Raw genomic sequence first — 17533 nt, 5'->3', positions numbered from 1 at the left:
CTTCATTGCCTTTAAATTACGTCATCAATTTTTTTTCCCCAAAAAAATCACATGGTTTTCACGGCCCAATCAGGGCCGTGGGAACGATATGACGAAAATGTGACGTCATAGGCCTATAAAAGCCTATGTCATCTCATTTTTAAGCAAGATGCCGAGGAGGACGGACCTCCTGGAAGAAGAAGACGACAAGGGCGTGGCAGCAGGAGGTAAGAAGAGCCCCAGAAGACAGAAGAACACAGATGAAGACGGTGACGGAATGGATTACAAAAAAAAAGACAGACTTGGTTTATTATTTTATGGTTTTTTATTTTATGGGTTCCTGTGCGTGGATTGGTTCGAGAGTAAGCGGTTCTACAGGAGTCGGTGAGTGGGTCAAGTAATGGTAAGTCAACAAAAGAAATGTATTTTTTTTTAACTTTTACAGGTGTATCTTTTTTATGTGATAGTTTTATTTTTTATTATCATTTCTTGCCACTGTATATGTATGTATGTATGTATGTATGTATGTATGTATGTATGTATGTATGTATGTATGTATGTATGTATGTATGTCTAGATCAATATATACATACAGGGTAAGAAATGATTGTTTTGAAAATGCTTGTTTTGCTGTTTTTAAAATGTATTTTGCTACAATGCTTATAAATGTGTGTGTTATGTAATTTTGAATTTAGATAGATGTAATTTTTGGTGGGTTTTGCAGTACTTGATTTCAGGGTGTGGCTTGCTTTTTAATAGTGGATTATTTTTGGTAGTTCTATTTTGGATGATGGTAACTTTTTTTATGAATGGTTTGGTTTAACGATTGAAATAAGTTATTGTGTAATTGATTTGGATAGGATTGTAATTTATTTTGGATTTGATTAATGGTAATATTTTTCTGTTTTCTTGCTTCGTTTAAATAGTATACTTGTTTGGATTGAATTGTATTTTGTTTGGAATATTTTATTCTTAACATTGATTTGCATAGTGTACATGATGCACAGATTATATGCATCATGAATACACTGTAAAATTCAATGTTTTGATTGCCGATTGGGAGATTGACATTTGTTAGATATTGATAGGTAGATGATAATTATTTTATTTTGAATTTGTTTTTTTGTTTTTTAATGTGGCTATCTAATAATTTAATTTTGATATGCAATGTGATTTATTGATTTGGAGATGTGCTATTTTCATTTGTGCATGTTTTTTTGAATGCTTAAACATTTCTTTTTATATTGGTTAATCGTCTGTATATATATATATATAAATATATATATATATATATATATATATATATGTGTGTGTGTATATATTTATATATATGTGTATATATACATACATACATACATACATACATACATACATGATTGAATGGGTACATACATGATTGAATGGGTGAAGGGTGGGTATCGAGCCAGGGTGGCTTATCCCCTTAATTATCTTTGCGGTTATTAACCGATCAGGTGATTACAGGGTTAAGTGACACCAGAATTTATTTGCTATGTATTTTTTTGGCTACGGAGGACAGAGGGAACTTGCAGGCGGAGAGAATTCATATTGATGAGGTTAGTAGAACTGTATTTATTTTATTATGCTAGTTAATGTGTTTAATAATGGACAAATAATCTATTATCCATATCTGAATAATAGTTATTTTGCCCATTACTGTACTGTATGTGTGTGTGTGTGGGGGGGGTAGGTATTTATTTATTTAAATGTATAGGACAGGTTTATTTTTTTTACATACAGGGTTGGTTCCTTAGGTCTGCGGTGACTTCTGGAGACCACCTGAGGTCTCCCCTGAATTCCCACGGGTACAAGGCTGCCGGGTCCACGGGGGACACCTGCGGGTAAGAACCGTGGCCTCACATCTGTTGGGGCACCGTGGACCTGTAGGGACCACCCGAAGGCCCCCAGACCTCCGTCGGAACCACGCGAGGACCCTCAGACACCTGTGGGGATGACCGGGACCCCCCAGACACCTGCGGGCCTACCTGTGGAGACCCCATTTGGGGCCCACGGTGTCCCGCGGAGACCACCTGGAGGACTACGGCGCCTGCCGGCGACCACCCGTAGGCCTCCAGACCCTGTGTGAAACCCTTTGCTGGGCCACTGTGGGGCCTGCGGACACCTGGCAGGACCACCAGGAACTCCCATGGGCCTGGGGTATTAACCCTGTATGTAAAAGAATAAATCATCTATTTGGGGGAGGGGCACAGGGTGTGGGTTATGTATTGTTTATTAAATATAGTCCTTTTTATTGTGGTTAACGGGGGTGGGGGGGTATTGTCCCCAAGCCAGGTTGGGTAGGCCTCCCTGTGGGTAGTGGGTGAGGGTGGTTAGGCCTCACGGGTGGGCGGATAGTGGGGGAGGGTGTATAGGCCTCCCGAGTGGTGGGTGAGGGTGGGTTAACCCCTTAATGAATATAGATGATAATGACCGCTAAGGTGATTAAGGGGTTAGGGGACATTACATTGGCTTTTGTTATTCTTGTTTATGTTTTGCAGCATCAGAGGGGGGCATGGACGGGGATGAAGATGAGGATGGCTTTCAAAGTGGCAGCCGGACATGGGTGAGTGCAATATTTATTTATTGTATTAATTGTGCTTTATGTATTTGAAATGGGCAAATGCACTATTATCCATATGTGGATAATAGTAATTTTGCCCATTACTTTACTGTACTGTATGTGTTAGGGGGGTGTATTTATTTATAAGTATTTATGTTTATGTTACACAGGTGTCCCCCGTGGGTCAACAGGTGTACCCGTGTGTGTCCGGGAGTCCTCGGGTGGTACCCGTGGGCGTTTAGGGGTCCTCAGGTGGTCTCCATAGGTTCCTGCAGCCCTGCGGTAACAACCCTGTATGTAAATAAATAAAACATGTCATACATTTAAATAAATACACACACCCCACCATCACCACCACATACATACAGTACAGTAATGGGCAAAATAACTATTATCCAGATATGGATAATAGATTATTTGCCCATTATTAAACACATTAACCAGCATTAATAAAGTAACTAAACTCAGTTCTACTTACCACAGCCACTGTGATGCTTGTTCTCGTCAGGATACTGCAAGGTCCCTGTCCTCCGTTGCCAGAAAATACATTGCAAATACAGCAGCGGCAAAGTTTATTCGAGCATTTGCCCGTTTTGTGCCCCTTATGAACGGGGCTTATTCCGGCTGGCGCCAAAACGGAGCCGCAAGCGAGCCGGAATAAGCCCCGTCCCGCGCGTTTAATTTAAATGCCCCCCTCTCCTTCCCCTCCCCTTCCCCAAACCCCTGGCTGGCTCCCCTGGCTTGCGCAAGCTGTGCGCAGCGTCCCCCTTACCTCTGCTGCCTCTGCAGCCTTCGGGGATGCCGGGGAACCCTGGGCCGTGTGACTGGCGCCAGAGTGACGCGCTGCACGCGCCAGGGAGATCCCGAAATGAGCCGCCGGCTTGCCGTCGGCTCCCCCACACCGCGGCTACGGCCGTGGTCAAATAAACAGTGTCGCCACTGTACATTCTAATGTCTCCTAGCCCCTTAATTACCATAGTGGTTAATAACCACAAAAGTAATTAAGGGGTTAACCCATCCTGCCCCGATACCCACCCAGGAGGCCTAACCGCCCTCCCAGATAACTAGTCCCACCCTTCACCCATTCATTTGTACAGTGGTTAGATCATGCCCATATATAATATAATATATATAATAATTTTTGTTAGTTAGATTTTGGATGATGGTGATTACTTTGCATTTATTTCAGAATGGTTTGGTTTTGGTGTTTTAATAGTGAATTTGAAATTGATTTTGGATTGGATTAATTGATGGTAATTTATTTCGGTTTACTTCTTGCTTTGTTTTTATTTTATTATTGTTTGGATGGCATTGTATATTGTTTGTAATTGTTTCTTGTAGTTTGAACTTTGATTGGCATAGTGTTACATGATGCACAGATTATTTGCATCATGTACACACTGTACCATTAAATTGTTTGATTGGCATTTATAATATATTTAATTGGCTATGTGCTGTGTTTTATTTTGAGATGTCCTGTGTTTTATATTTGGCTATGTGATGTTTTTATTTTGAGATGTCCCGTGTTTGATGTTGCTATGTGATGTTTTTATTTAGGCATGTTTTGGTAATCCTTAACCATTTCTTTGTATATTGGTTAATCATGCCCATATTAAAAATGTTACCCCTTAATTACTTTAATGTACTGTATGTGTTTGGTGGTGTGGGGGCGGGGGGGTTGATTTATTTAAATGTAGGCCATGTTTTATTTTTTTACATACAGGTTTGGTACCGCAGGGCTGCGGGGACCTATGGAGAACACCTGAGGACCCCGGACGCCCACAGGTGCCACCCGAGGACCCCCGGATACCCATGGGTACCACCTGCGGATCCACGGGGGTCACCTGCGGGGAAGAACCAGGGCCCCAGTGGGGGCCCTGCAGACCCACAGGGACCACCCGAGGGCCCCAGACCCCCATGGGAACCACCTGGGGGCCTCCAGACACCTGTGGGGATGAAACGGGGACCGCCAGATACTCACGGGCCCACCCGTGGACCCCATTAGGTCTGTACAGCAAGTATGGGGTTGAAAAGTAGTTTTTTGTGTCATCAGCATAGAGATAATATTTGAACCCAAGAGATGTGATAAAGTCACCTAAAGAGAGTGTGTAAAGAGATTCAAGAAACCTGGTCTCATGGATACTAACTGGACAGTATTTAAGAATTTGGAGGAACTGCTCAGATGAAAAATTATTTAAGCTGCAGTCTACTGACCTGAGAGAGAGTTTTTACAAAAGGGAATACATGGCCAGTAACATGAAAAAGGCATATAAACGAGCATTGAACTCTCAAGAAAGTGCTGCTAGCTGAACAAGATAGATCTGAGAAGTCAAAATGAATAATGGGCATCAGCATTTATTAAAGAAGGTGGTGTGATATCAAGCGCATCTTTCAAACATATTAGCATATGTTACTGTTGGATCAGGATCTGAAAGAGGTCCTGGGTCCAAGCCCTAACATTACAAGCCTGTAATGTAAAGGACATATTTGTAAATAGACACTACCAACAAAAGGTGTCTTGAAACAGGTTGTCAAAAAGTACTTTGGGATCATATAGATGTGGTACACGCAACCAGGCAAAAAATCTCAGACACCATACAGTATAATAATGAACAGTTTAAAATAATCTTTATCAACTGTAAAATCACAGGTGTCATTTATCTCATTAACTGCATCTGTGCTCTTAAATATGTAGGGAAACAAGACAGTTACGAGAAAGAGTGAGGGAAAATGTAAACTCTGTTAAGAACGAATTGGAGACCCCAGTGTTACATTTTTCATAATGGTGAAACAGATTGTCTAGGGTTCAGTGGAATATGCCACCTAAAGAATAATATCATACAAGATGATCTAGACAAGAATCTCCAGAAAAAGAGGCTGAGTAGATCTTCAAACTTAAAATGCTCAATCCATTAGGTTTAAATGAGGGGTTTACAGTAAGTACAGTATAGTCCATTCATCTAGCCCTGGGATGTATTAACCATGAGGTTTCATAACGGATTTATAAGTGAACATTTCTCTTTTGAATCATATACTGTAGCTCTATAGAATTCTTGAATTAAAACACTTAAAACTAATGACAGTATTCGTGTTTATAATTTATTGTTAACGCTTAAATATTATGTATAGACACAGGTAAACATGATTTCCTCCCCTTCCCTCCCTCTCCATAAGAAGTGCAAACAGAGAGAAAAGAGTGAGATAAATCATTAACAAATGGTATGAAAGCATATGAACCTTTCTGATGCTTCTGGAACTACATCATAATTAAGAGGTGTATACTGATGCAGCGGCCGTTATTCGAACGGATCACGAATTGGAAAACGATATAATCCCCTAATTCTCCCCGGTTTTGGCGCGTAAATTTTTTTAAATGACCGCGGCGCATTAGCTTAACAAAGCATCCCACTTCTGATTGGCTGAAGTACTGTACCATGTGAGGGTGGCCATCTTTCTTTTGATGACGTCATCTTAAAGGCAATTGCAGCACAGCCATTCTGATTGGCTGGCATCATTGCCTTTAAATGACGTCATCAATTTTTTATTAATTTTTTTTTCACATGGTTTTCACGGCCCAATCAGAGCCGTGGGAACCATATGACGAAAATGTGACGTCATGGGCCTTTAAAAGCCTATGTCGTCTCATTTTAGAGCCAGACAGCGTGGAGGGAGGATCTCCGCTTAAAGAAGAAGGCCGGGGCGTGGCCGCGGAACAGAAGAAGAGCGGAAAAAGAATACAGGTGAAGACTCCGCAGACGGAATGGATTACAAATAGAAGACACAGACCCCTGGATTGTTATGGTTTATTTTTTTATGGTTTATTATTTTATGGTTTATTATTTTATGGGTTCCTGTGCGTGGATTGGTTCGAGAGTAAGCAGTATCAACGGGAGTTGGTGAGTGGGACAAGTAATGGTTAAGTTTACAAAAGAAATGTATTTTATTTAGATTTTACAGGTTTTGAATTTTTTTTTTAATGTGATTGATTTTTTTTTTATGTTCATTTATTGCCTCTCTATTTATGTATGTCCCTATGGATATACATAATACAGAGCAAATAAAAGCTTGTATTGCTCATGTTTGCTTGCTTTTTTTTGATGCATTTTTAACTGTATTTTGCAGCTTGGTGTGCAAATGTGTTTGCTATGGTTTATTTCAGGGGGGGGGGGGCTTGCTTTTTAATAGTGGCTTATTGTTGGTTAGATTTAGTCGATTGATGTTAATTTATTTCTGATTCCTTGTTTTGTTTCTAGGATTTGAATAGTGAATTGTGTACAGTAATTGATTTGGATTGTATTGTAATTGATTTGTGAATGGATTGATTTATGGTAATTTATTTATTTTATTTTATTTTATTTAGAGCATTGCTTGGCATACAGTACTGTAGTGTAGTATGTGTCAGAATGTACTGTTTTACGGTGGTAGTAAGTACAATAGAACTGTATTTATTTTATTATGCTACTGTAGTTACTGTGTTTAATAATGGGCCAAATAATCTATTATCCATATCTGGATAATAGTTATTTGGCCCATTAATGTAATGTAGTGTGTTTGGTGGTACGGGGGGGGGGGGGAGGTGATTTATTTAAATGTACTGTACTGTGTATGCCATGTTTTAGGTTTTTTACACACAGGGTTAGCACCTGTGCCTTAACCCCTTCATTGCCTTAGCGGGCATTGCTAAGGTAATGAAGCTGCTACATTTTTAATTTTTATTTATTGTGTGCGTGAGCAGGGGGTCTCTTGAGCTGAACAAAGTTTATTTCAGCCTTGGCGACCCCCTACTTCCCGAGTTACAGGCCCAGTTATGGGGTGCCCTTATCCCTCTAGTCCTGCGGTCACATGACCCACAGGATTTTAACATGACGGGGATACCAGCACCCCATAACTGGGCCTGTAACTCGGGAAGTAGGGGGTCTCCAAGGCTGAAATAAACTTTGTTCAGCTCAGGAGACCCCCAGCTACAACACTGTAATTTTAGAATTTTAATAAAACTCCGCGATCGCCTGTGAGAGGCGCACAGTTAGAGGAACTGATTCAGACTCTCTTTCTGTGTGTCTATTACACAAAGGCAGGCGCCGGTAGCATTCACACAGCAGGGGTCCCTGCTTTGGGAAGCTAATGCGCCGCAGTCAGTTCTTTAAACACAGCGAGCTTTGTCCCCGTTGTGATCACGGTTTCCCGCATTAATTGCCGCGTGAAGTGTTCGAATAACGGCCGCTGCATCAGTAAATATCACTGCTGGGAGGTGGGCGTCCCCTAATTACGATTACATAGCTACTAGGAGGAGTAAAACATATTTTGGCCCATTGCATAGTGTATTGTGTTGGACGTCAGTGACGCTGTAAGAGACGTGTTCAGAGGTACGCAATGGAGACTGTTTTAAGGGGAAATGTAAATAAGGCTTTATTGCGCCTGTTGCTTAAAACACGCGAACATGTAAATCAGCAAACAAAATCCGCTCCACTCTGGAGTATATATACACTTGTGATCCAGTTCTCTCTAACTGCGTGGTTAGCCCAGCATTCACCATAGAGGAAAAACAGAAATAAACTGTGCGCTACTATCTATCTCCTTATAATTGAATACAGTGCAGTGACTAAACCATATATAAATAAAGTAAACCACAATACCACAGTGAATAAGTGATTAAATAATTAAATTATAACATAACCGTGTGGTTGATAAGGGCGTCTGCTGCTATAAACATTAGGGGTGGCTCAGCACCCCACACACTCTAAGAAATGGAAACAAAAAGAAAACAGCGCACAACGCCAAATAGTGAAGTAAGGAATAGAATGTATTTATATATGTGATTGTTCATTTGTTAATAAAGTTGTTGTTTTAAAAGTAAAAATAAATCTTCCCTAATACTTTGACCATAGCTCAGATGATTGGTCTAACTCTAATTGTTTGACCAATGAGACATCTCTGAGAGGTATTTAAGACCTCTGGGTAATGGCCAAATTATTCCCTGAAGAGGTAGTTAGATCTACGAAACATGTTGGATGTATGAATGCCATAATTTTGCCTATATTCATCCTTTGGATTTGTATCACTATCAGCTTATATTGGCTGCCACCGTGCTAACTGAGCGATTTCTGCGCCGGTAAGAGACTGTAAGAGACTCTCCTTCTTCCTCCCTATTGATTCCTCCATTGCCACGAGAACTGTGACGTCACTCCGCTACACCACGTGACGGAGCGACATCGTGGCACGCTGTGTAAGCCCCTGCAGCTGCGGAAGTGTTTGCAGAGCAATTCCAACAGCTCTGGACTGCCCTAAGATCATAGCAGCTGGGAAAAGCAGCAAATCTACACAGGAGAGACGGGGGACTGTAGGGGAATTCCCCTGGAGGCAGTATATCGCCGGTTGAGGAGCGGTCCCACTAAGTGTCTGAATCTGCAGTATTACCAGGCTGCTTGAAAGGAATCCCCTTGTGAGCAGCGTCCTGCTGTGTGAGGAGTGCATGAAGGATCCCATGCCCCAGAACCATCATAGAGGCTCCTGCAGAGACAGCTGAGTGCCAGACCGTCCTGTTTTACAGCTACAGAGTGGTAACCAGTGTGTTATGCACTAAATGCACATGTTATTTCTATCTGATGTACGCAGATTTATTACCCCTTTAACATTGTAATACATTCTATTACTTACTTCACTATTTGGCGTTGTGCGCTGTTTTCTTTTTGTTTCCATTCACCATAGAGACATTCATATACTCAGATAGACATAGTTAATAGTCTTAAAAGAAAAGTCTTATCTGTTAGCTGGGTTGCTGTAGGGGAAGGCTTCTTTGTCCTCCTGGTGTCCACACCCGTGTGTGATAAGGCAATGTCAGGATCCAGGTATAGAAGTATTATCCCCCGTGTCTTGTTGTCAGCTTGTAGTCTCTTTTGACAGGCTCAAGACGTCTGTCTCCTTGTTCAGCCCAGTTGTGGACTAAGGAGTCTCACTTCCTGTCTCAGAGGCAGGCTTTTTCTAACCCTTGTAATCAGCTAGGTGGTGTTAGTTAATTGCCTACCAGCAGTTAACCACCACACTGCTGGATTAGAGGCACATTTGTGAACAGGGATAAGTCCCCTGTTACATACCTCCCCTGTTTGTGGGAAGCTCGGGCTTGCCACAGCCAAAGCCCAGCCTTCCACTCTCATTCAAGATCTTTCTGTGACTTGAATGAGAGTGGATGGAGGAAGAGAACCCTCAGTCCCGCTGGGATTGGAGCCCTTTCTCCAGTTTATTCGTGTCTCCTCCCGAAGGTGCTTGAGATCAGCACTCCTCAGTCGCTCGAGGAGGACTTTTTCCAAGAATAGTCTTTTTACTGCATGCGCGGTCATGAGATTTCCCTTGCATCGGGTGCTCTTCTTATTGTAGGCAGACTGTATGGCAACAGTTGCAGAGTGATTAAGAATAGCCCTTTGAGTTTTCCGCTCTTGAAGCTGTCTCTCTGCACTTTTTCCACTCAATGGAGTTGCTAGTTCAGCTTCTTTGGGATTCAGTTGCAATTCCAGATCCACTTCCAGAGAATGTCCCATCTTTTCAGCTTCATCATCTAAGGATTCTTCTGGTTTTGATTCTGCACTTATACCTTTTTTTGTTGCCTGTTCGGTGGCTGAAGGTTTAGCTAGTGCTTGTTTAGGGTTCAGACTTTGCAATCTTGTTTTTTAGGCGAGCGGTGCTCCCAGCTCTCACTGTACCCTTTTTCCTTTGGGTTTTTGTGGCTGTGGGATACTGATGCTTGGTCAGGGTCAATACTTCTCCTTGTAGTACTGTAAACTCATTCGTGACAGATCACTGTTTGAGTGCGTCTTGCAAGTCTCTTCTCAGGGAATTTATCTGCGCACTTTGCTTTCTCTGAGCTTGCTTCCACATTTTCATTGTATTGTGAAGCCCTGTGAATTTCTTTGCTTGGGCCACAGTTACTTGTCTCAGTTTCTGGACCTTCTTGTGCTCCCTCTTGTGTCGAATCACCTGGGCTCTAAGCTTGGCCTCTAGCGATGCTTTGGTGATACTCAGGGTAGCCTTCAGTTTCTCATGCTGCTTTGCAGGGACATACTGGGTAATCAGACATTCCTGCAGCCCTTTTTCTTTTTCAGCCTGCAGATTGTCTTCCTGCAGAATTTGCTGCTTCTCCTCAACATTCTGGAGGTGCGTACGCAGACCTTGCAGTTGGTTCTGCAGTCGGTGCTTTGCTTCAAACTTTTCCTCTTCCAAAAGTTAATTTATTTCTTTAAACTCGTGCAGCTTTTCATTATTTTCTTTGACGTGGTCTGTCAAATGAGAATTCTCTTCTTTCAGTCTTACATTTTCTCTTTTTGCACTCTCTGTAGTCTTTCAGGGCCTCCATGTAGTCCTCCTTCCATTTACGCACATCTGCTTTGAGAATGACAATCTCCTGGCGTGAGATTACCTTCTCTAGGTTGAGGGTCTGAAGCTCCTTCTGAGAGACTTTCAGATCTGTATTAAGATTGACAATAGAATTGTCCAGCTCCCAGCGAGACTATGTAGTTCCTTTCTGGAGACTTCAGTTTTGTGTGGCCGCTGTTGATCTCATGCTGTGAGGCATCCAGTGTTGCGAGAAGATTGCTAACATCTTGCTGAAAGACTGTAATCTCCTTCAGTGCCTCCTCATACTTCCGCTTCCGCTTAGCCATCATTTTATCAGATTGGCTAAGCATTTCATCCATGGCGGTAATAGTTTGCAGTATCTAGCACAGTTTTGAGATCGTCCAATTCTGTCCTGACCAAAGAGTACATCGTGAGCACATTCTTCTGTAGTTCCACGTTATTTTTCAGTAGCTCTGCGTAACCATCTTTCTTCAGTTTCAATTGTTCCCGGAGCAGATCACAGTCACGCCTGGCAATTTTCAGGGCATCTTCAGGGCTCGTCAATGGATCGTCACTCACTGGTTCCGTCTTCCGCTTCCCTGGGACGGTTGATTTAGGGTTCCTCACTGTTGGCACTGGACAGACACTTCTTTAGGTCACCCTACTTCTGCCTTGGGCCCTCTGGATATTTGGTCATTCGCATGACGAATCCTCCATTTTCTCTAGGCTGCAGGGCATCTTGGTCCCCCTTTTTCTCAGCGGGATCTGCGGACGTGTCTGTTCCTTCCACGGTACGTGAAGAACCGCTTTTCTTTTTTCACCATTTTGTTTTGGATGACTCTGTCCCCTCAGGGATGCTGGGGTCTCCATCTTCATTTGAAATTTTAGCAGCTTCACTGGTTCCACCATGCTTTTTTGCAACTGTATTAGCTGATGGAAATATTCGGTGATCTGCTGCTCCTGCTCTTTCTCCTGCCGATCATATTCGTCATCATAGGGAGCGGTCTTTTCGGTTCGTACCGAGATCAGGCACCCCCATCATTCTTGGGGTATTTTGTGGGTGTGACTCGGTTTGGGCTCCCCGTAAGAGATGTCTTCCTCCTCATCGGACTGGAAGGGCCACTCTTCCGTGGGGTAGGGTTCATTCCAGGAACGCGCGTTTTGCCCTCCATTTTGGGGCAATCAGGTGTATTTTTCTTTCTGACCTCTGGAGGCGCTATTGTAGCTTTTGCCAGTGTATTTTCTAGAACCCAAGCTTGTGATAGTCCTACCGGTGGGCATATTGTGCTTGTAGAGGTCGTAGCTCTCACTGGCATCTCCGTAGACTTTTTCTTTCCTTTTGTAAGTTTTAAAACATCAGCAGTACTGTGCATTTTTTCTCATAAGGTATACTGGATGTGCAGTTGCTAAGTAAAAACTTCTATTTGCTTTACACCATTTACTTGCTAGGTCCAATTCCTCCGCTTCAGCAAACTAATGTGGTTTTCTGCTTGAGTTCAGTAATTTTCAGTCTCATCTTTGGGTATTATGGCATTCACTCTTCACACTTTGGGTGCCTGTTTTACTCCCAAGATACATAGGCAGACTTTACTTGCAGAAAAAAAAATATTCTTTGCAGTGGAATATTTTTTCCAGTCCCGGCAGGGCAACTCAACACTCAGCAATTGGCTTTGGGATACCTTTTACACAGTTCAGCAATCCCTTTTTCCCCAGTAGGGCAATTTTACACTCAGCACTTGCTTGCTGAAAATTCCCCTGCTTCAGCACAGTCTTGCATCAATTTTCACACTTTTCTGCATATACTCCATTCACAGCTGGTAGTCCTATGCGGTGTGGCAACCTTTACTTGCAGAATCAGTACCGCTCGTGGGTCACCATCTGTATTCACTGCTTCAGCGAAACATTTGAAAACAACAAACGTCTATCCCTTTTAAGGGCTAACTTACTTCTTGAACCCTGACTATGGCTGGAAGGCAAAACCCCTATTTCAACGACCATATTACACTTTATTGTGATAGGCAAGTAAGGTTTACCTGCTTCAGCAGTCTCTCTCTCTCTCTCCTCTTGGGATTGGGGAAAAGAGTCCATCTGTGGTTTTGTGGCTTTCTTCAGTGCAGTGTAGATTTCCTGCCTGGATGTGTATCCCTTTAATTCTGGTATCTGCTGCATGAGATTCTTTGCTTTGTTGCTCAGTCTGTTTGCAGGAACTATGCAGGCAAAAAGCACAAAACATTTCACAGGCAATCTCCCCTTTTAACTTTAAGGGCCACCTTTCATCCCACTTCTAACACCATATGTAAGAGACGTGTTCAGAGGTATGCAATGGAGACTGTTTTAAGGTGAAATTAAAATAAGGCTTTATTGCGCCTGTTGCTTTAAACACAGCAAAAATGTAAACCAGAAAACCAGCAAACAAAATCCGCTCCACTCTGGAGTATATATATACACTTGTGATCCAATTCTCTCTAACTGCATGGTTTGCCCAGCATTCACCATAGAGACATAGAGACATTCATATACTTAGATAGACATAGATAATAGTCTTAAAAGAAAAGTCTTATCTGTTAGCTGGGTTGCTGTAGGGGAAGGCTTTTTTGTTCTCCTGGTGTCCACACCCATGTGTGATAAGGCAATGTCAGGATCCAGGTATAGAAGTATTATCCCCTGTGTCTTGTTGTCAGCTTGCAGTCTCTTTTGACAGGCTCAAGACGTCTGTCTCCTTGTTCAGCCCAGTTGTGTACTAAGGAGTCTCACTTCCTGTCTCAGAGGCATGCTTTTCTAACCCCTGTAATCAGCCAGGTGGTGTTAGTTAATTGCCTACCAGCAGTTAACCACCACACTGCTGGATTAGAGGCACATTGTGAACAGGGATAAGTCCCTTGTTACAGACACGTTACGTGATGCCAAAGTGAAGGAGAATTAACTGCTCGCACACAAGCTCAGTGCGCTGCAGTGTCTTCTTACTCCATCAGACAGTTCTGTAACTAAGTCAGTGCTCATATCAGTGAGCTGGTGGGAACTCTAATAAGGCTTGGGTATCATTCCATATTATTATTCTATATTATTTTGGGAATAGTAAGACATATATGATGAAGTTGTTTATTAAGAAAAATGAGATGTTGATGCCAATATAGTTACTGGGCAAAGTATTTTTCTAAGATCTGTGTCCTGCAACGGAAATACAGTTATGCCATTGCATTTTTTGATATGTCCAAAAAATAATTGTTACAGATACATTTCTCTTTCTTTTTATTTACCTACCAGGTGTGAACCTTCTAGCCTTCATCATAATAGTATTTTCCTATGTCAGTATGTTTTGTTCCATTCAAAAGACTGCACTCCGAACGTCAGAATTCAGAAGTCACACCCACAGAGATGTTGCTGTGGCCAATAGATTTTTTTTCATCGTTTTATCTGATGCAGTGTGTTGGATTCCTGTGTTTCTTTTGAAAATTCTCTCTCTTTTTAATGTAGAAATCCCAGGTAAGCTGTGTTGATAATATTATTGGGAAATTGTTAGCCTAATGGACGGTGATCACTGTGTACTATATGTTGGTACTTTTGACAGGACACACATGGAAGATTGCATAAAATGAAGTATTTTATTAAATAACAAGTCAAACTGGAATAATCAGCAGACCATGTTTTCTAATTGGCCTCTGGCCTGGGCACTCATCTTCAAATTTATTTAGCAGCATTCATTTGTAAGTAGAAACGCACAAATTCTTCCCTGGTTTTTGAAGAGAAGATGTATTTTAGTAGAGTCCCAAGTACTATATATTCCCTCAACCCCCTTCAAACACATGCACAAATGCAAAAGAAGGGATCCACCGGGGAGAAATGAAAAGCATATTTAAATGACTCACAAATCCTTAGGGCACCTTGTAAGGAAAGGGGTAATGACAGACTTAACAGGCTCAGAACACACAACTACCGCTATTAAGGGGAGAAGCTGTAGCAGTGTGAGCTAAACCAGCTGCTGGATAGCTCCAATGTTTGAATAATACCAAATGCTGAGACATGCCTCTTGCATCTGAAGGTTATTTTACTATAGTTGTTAAGCTGTAAGGCATCATAAGCTTATTCGCTGTCGAGAGAAGATTACCAGGGTTTCTTGTAATACTTGCTTCCTCTGTCACCTTGTTATCTCCTTATAGCATTAGTTTCCCGCACAGGAATACCTGTGCGAGATTCCTGCCTCTTGGTATGCTGATTCAAGAATGATGGATACTTTGTATTCTATCCCCTAATATGATATGGATATATCTAGAACCCTACTAGGCCATGCTTCTGTCCAAAGAAACCTTACCAAAATCAAGGATTATGTATCACAGCTACATGGACTGTGATTAATATCCCTCTAGAAGTGTATAAACACTACATTCTCCTTTGGTGCATATACAGGCCCACTCACCATCATAGGACCTTTTCAATACACGTTTAATGCTGCAGAAGAGATCGTTGAAATGAATGCAACTAAAATCTTCTCCACGTCATACAAGTGGCATCATGCAGTGGCTTATCGTATAATGGCCACGGATTGGAATTTGACTAAATTGAATCCTGTATTGTAGCTTTTCTACCATTTTGTATAATGTCTTCATAATTTAACATTTGCAAATTCAGATTTGCTAATACAGTCCCAAAATATAGAAAGTGTTTCAACAATATGTAGGAGGGAAGCATATGTGACAGAAAGAGACGTTCCAGGATAAGAGGTCAGGCTCTTAAGCTGACGGGTGCTAGATTCACTAAGTGGGAAATGTGAGGAAGTACTTCTTCACAGCAGGAATAGCCTCCAAACAAAAAGTGCTAAGAGGCTAATTGTTAAACAGTGTTTGAAGTGTTATAAAAGACAGTTTAGGTGGACCAAGTAGTTTATTTTCTGCCATAAAATTCTATGTTTTTATTTAACTGTGAAAAACGTGCTTCTCCATTCTCATTCATGCCATTCCAAAAATGCATTGCGCCTTCCTCCGTAACATTGCCAAATCCATCCTTTCCTTTAGCAACCTAATGCTAGTACAATAATGCATGCCCTTACGCTCTCCTGTCTGGATTACAGTATTTTAATGTTTTGCTAACAGATCTCCCTTTCTTTCTTCCTTGCAATCTATACAACATTCTTATGCTAGAATAATTTCCCTTTCTCAGAAAACAGTCCCTGCTCCTCTCCTCCTTGCCTCCCTCTCCTGGCTTCGCATCAAGTTTCGGATCACCTACAAAGTCCTCCTCCTTACTTTCAAGGTTTCCCACTCATCTGCTCCTCCCCATATATCAGCTTTGATCTCCTGTTTTGTCCCTGGTTGTCTTCTGCACTCTACTAATAACCGTCTCCTTTCCACCCCTTTTACAGTACCTCTACTGCTCTCTCGCATTTAACCTTTCCCCTCACTGTCACTTCCCTGTGGAACTCCCTTCCACTCTATATACGCTAAGCACCTTCTCTCCGTACCTTTAAGTCAAACCTTAAAACTCACCCCTTAAATGAAGCATTTCAATATCCTAGACTTGTGACTACTGTCCCACACCCACCATCACTACTACCAACCATTGTGGCCAAACACTGCCATCACGTGCACTTATTCCCTCACCTGCTATCTCTATGTCTCCCAACATACCGCTTAGATCGTTAGCTCTGTTATACCTATTGTCGGATTTTGTTTGTTGCACTTATTGTATTATAATTCCCTGTATTGTATTGTTTCTTTTGTAAAGCACTGAGTGCGCTACTGTATATAAATAAAGATACAGAATACATACATAGATACAGAACATACAGTATTGCTTTTGACTTGGTCTAGTTAGAGCTCAAAGAAAGTATTATTTTTTCTTCAAAATAGAAAAACAGATGGTGAATTTCAAAATGAAATCTGTGATTAAAAATATAGGGAAAATGAGGCCAATCTTTCCAAAATGTATACTTTGCAGCTTTAACTACTGTAGTCACATATCCCTTTTTGTGTTTATAGTAAAATATGATAATATGTTAGAATAGTATTATGATATTGGTGTATACCAAACAGGTTAATAAGGCGTATTATTATCATGCATCAGTTTGTAATCAAATTGCTAAAAGCTCTCCTGCTCATTTTGTTTTTTAGGCACGGTTACCTCATGGATTGTTATATTTATTTTACCTATCAACAGTGCCTTGAACCCCATTCTTTATACTCTGACCACAAGTTTCTTCAAAGAGAAGCTTAAAAAACTATTACACAAGCAGCGAAGAAAATCTATATTCAGGACTGACAGAAAAAGCTTATCAACTTCAATTGTATGGTCAGAAGATGCCGTTGTTCATCAGTCTTCATTTGCACTTGGATGTCTCAATATGAAAACTTTTAACGATAGCATGATCCAACCAACATGATGGAGAGAAAGACAGTGCATGTGACTCGAGCCTGAACATAATGCACATACCTGCATCTTTCTATGAGTTAAACACAATACACAAATGTTTTAGAAAACGTTTGTGTTATCCTTTAAATCTCTGTGGCGGATGAAAAGGCAGATAATGCTGTAATCATTACCGTGACATGTCACAGATACATCAGATACACAGAGCATCATCTTTACTGAAAGGCACTATTCCTTATTACCACCCCTGAAATACCAAACTACAGATTGAGAGTAAAAATAACCCTATTA

At 41.5% G+C, this 17533-nt stretch overlaps 1 protein-coding gene across 1 annotated transcript in view; it reads left to right on the top strand.

The window, feature by feature from the left end:
- The window catches only part of RXFP2 (relaxin family peptide receptor 2), a 211798-nt gene extending 194543 nt beyond the window's left edge, over positions 1 to 17255 (top strand). Inside the window, exons 16-17 of the mRNA XM_075593187.1 lie at positions 14147 to 14365; positions 16987 to 17255. Coding sequence (XP_075449302.1) covers positions 14147 to 14365; positions 16987 to 17255 — 488 coding nt within the window. The remainder of the gene's footprint in view (positions 1 to 14146; positions 14366 to 16986) is intronic.
- The last annotated feature ends 278 nt before the right edge of the window (positions 17256 to 17533 follow it).

Source organism: Ascaphus truei, chromosome 3 (assembly GCF_040206685.1).
Source record: "Ascaphus truei isolate aAscTru1 chromosome 3, aAscTru1.hap1, whole genome shotgun sequence".
NCBI classification, from domain to species: domain Eukaryota; kingdom Metazoa; phylum Chordata; class Amphibia; order Anura; family Ascaphidae; genus Ascaphus; species Ascaphus truei.
Note: the sequence above shows the minus strand (reverse complement) of the source record. Positions and strands in the feature narration are given on the sequence as shown.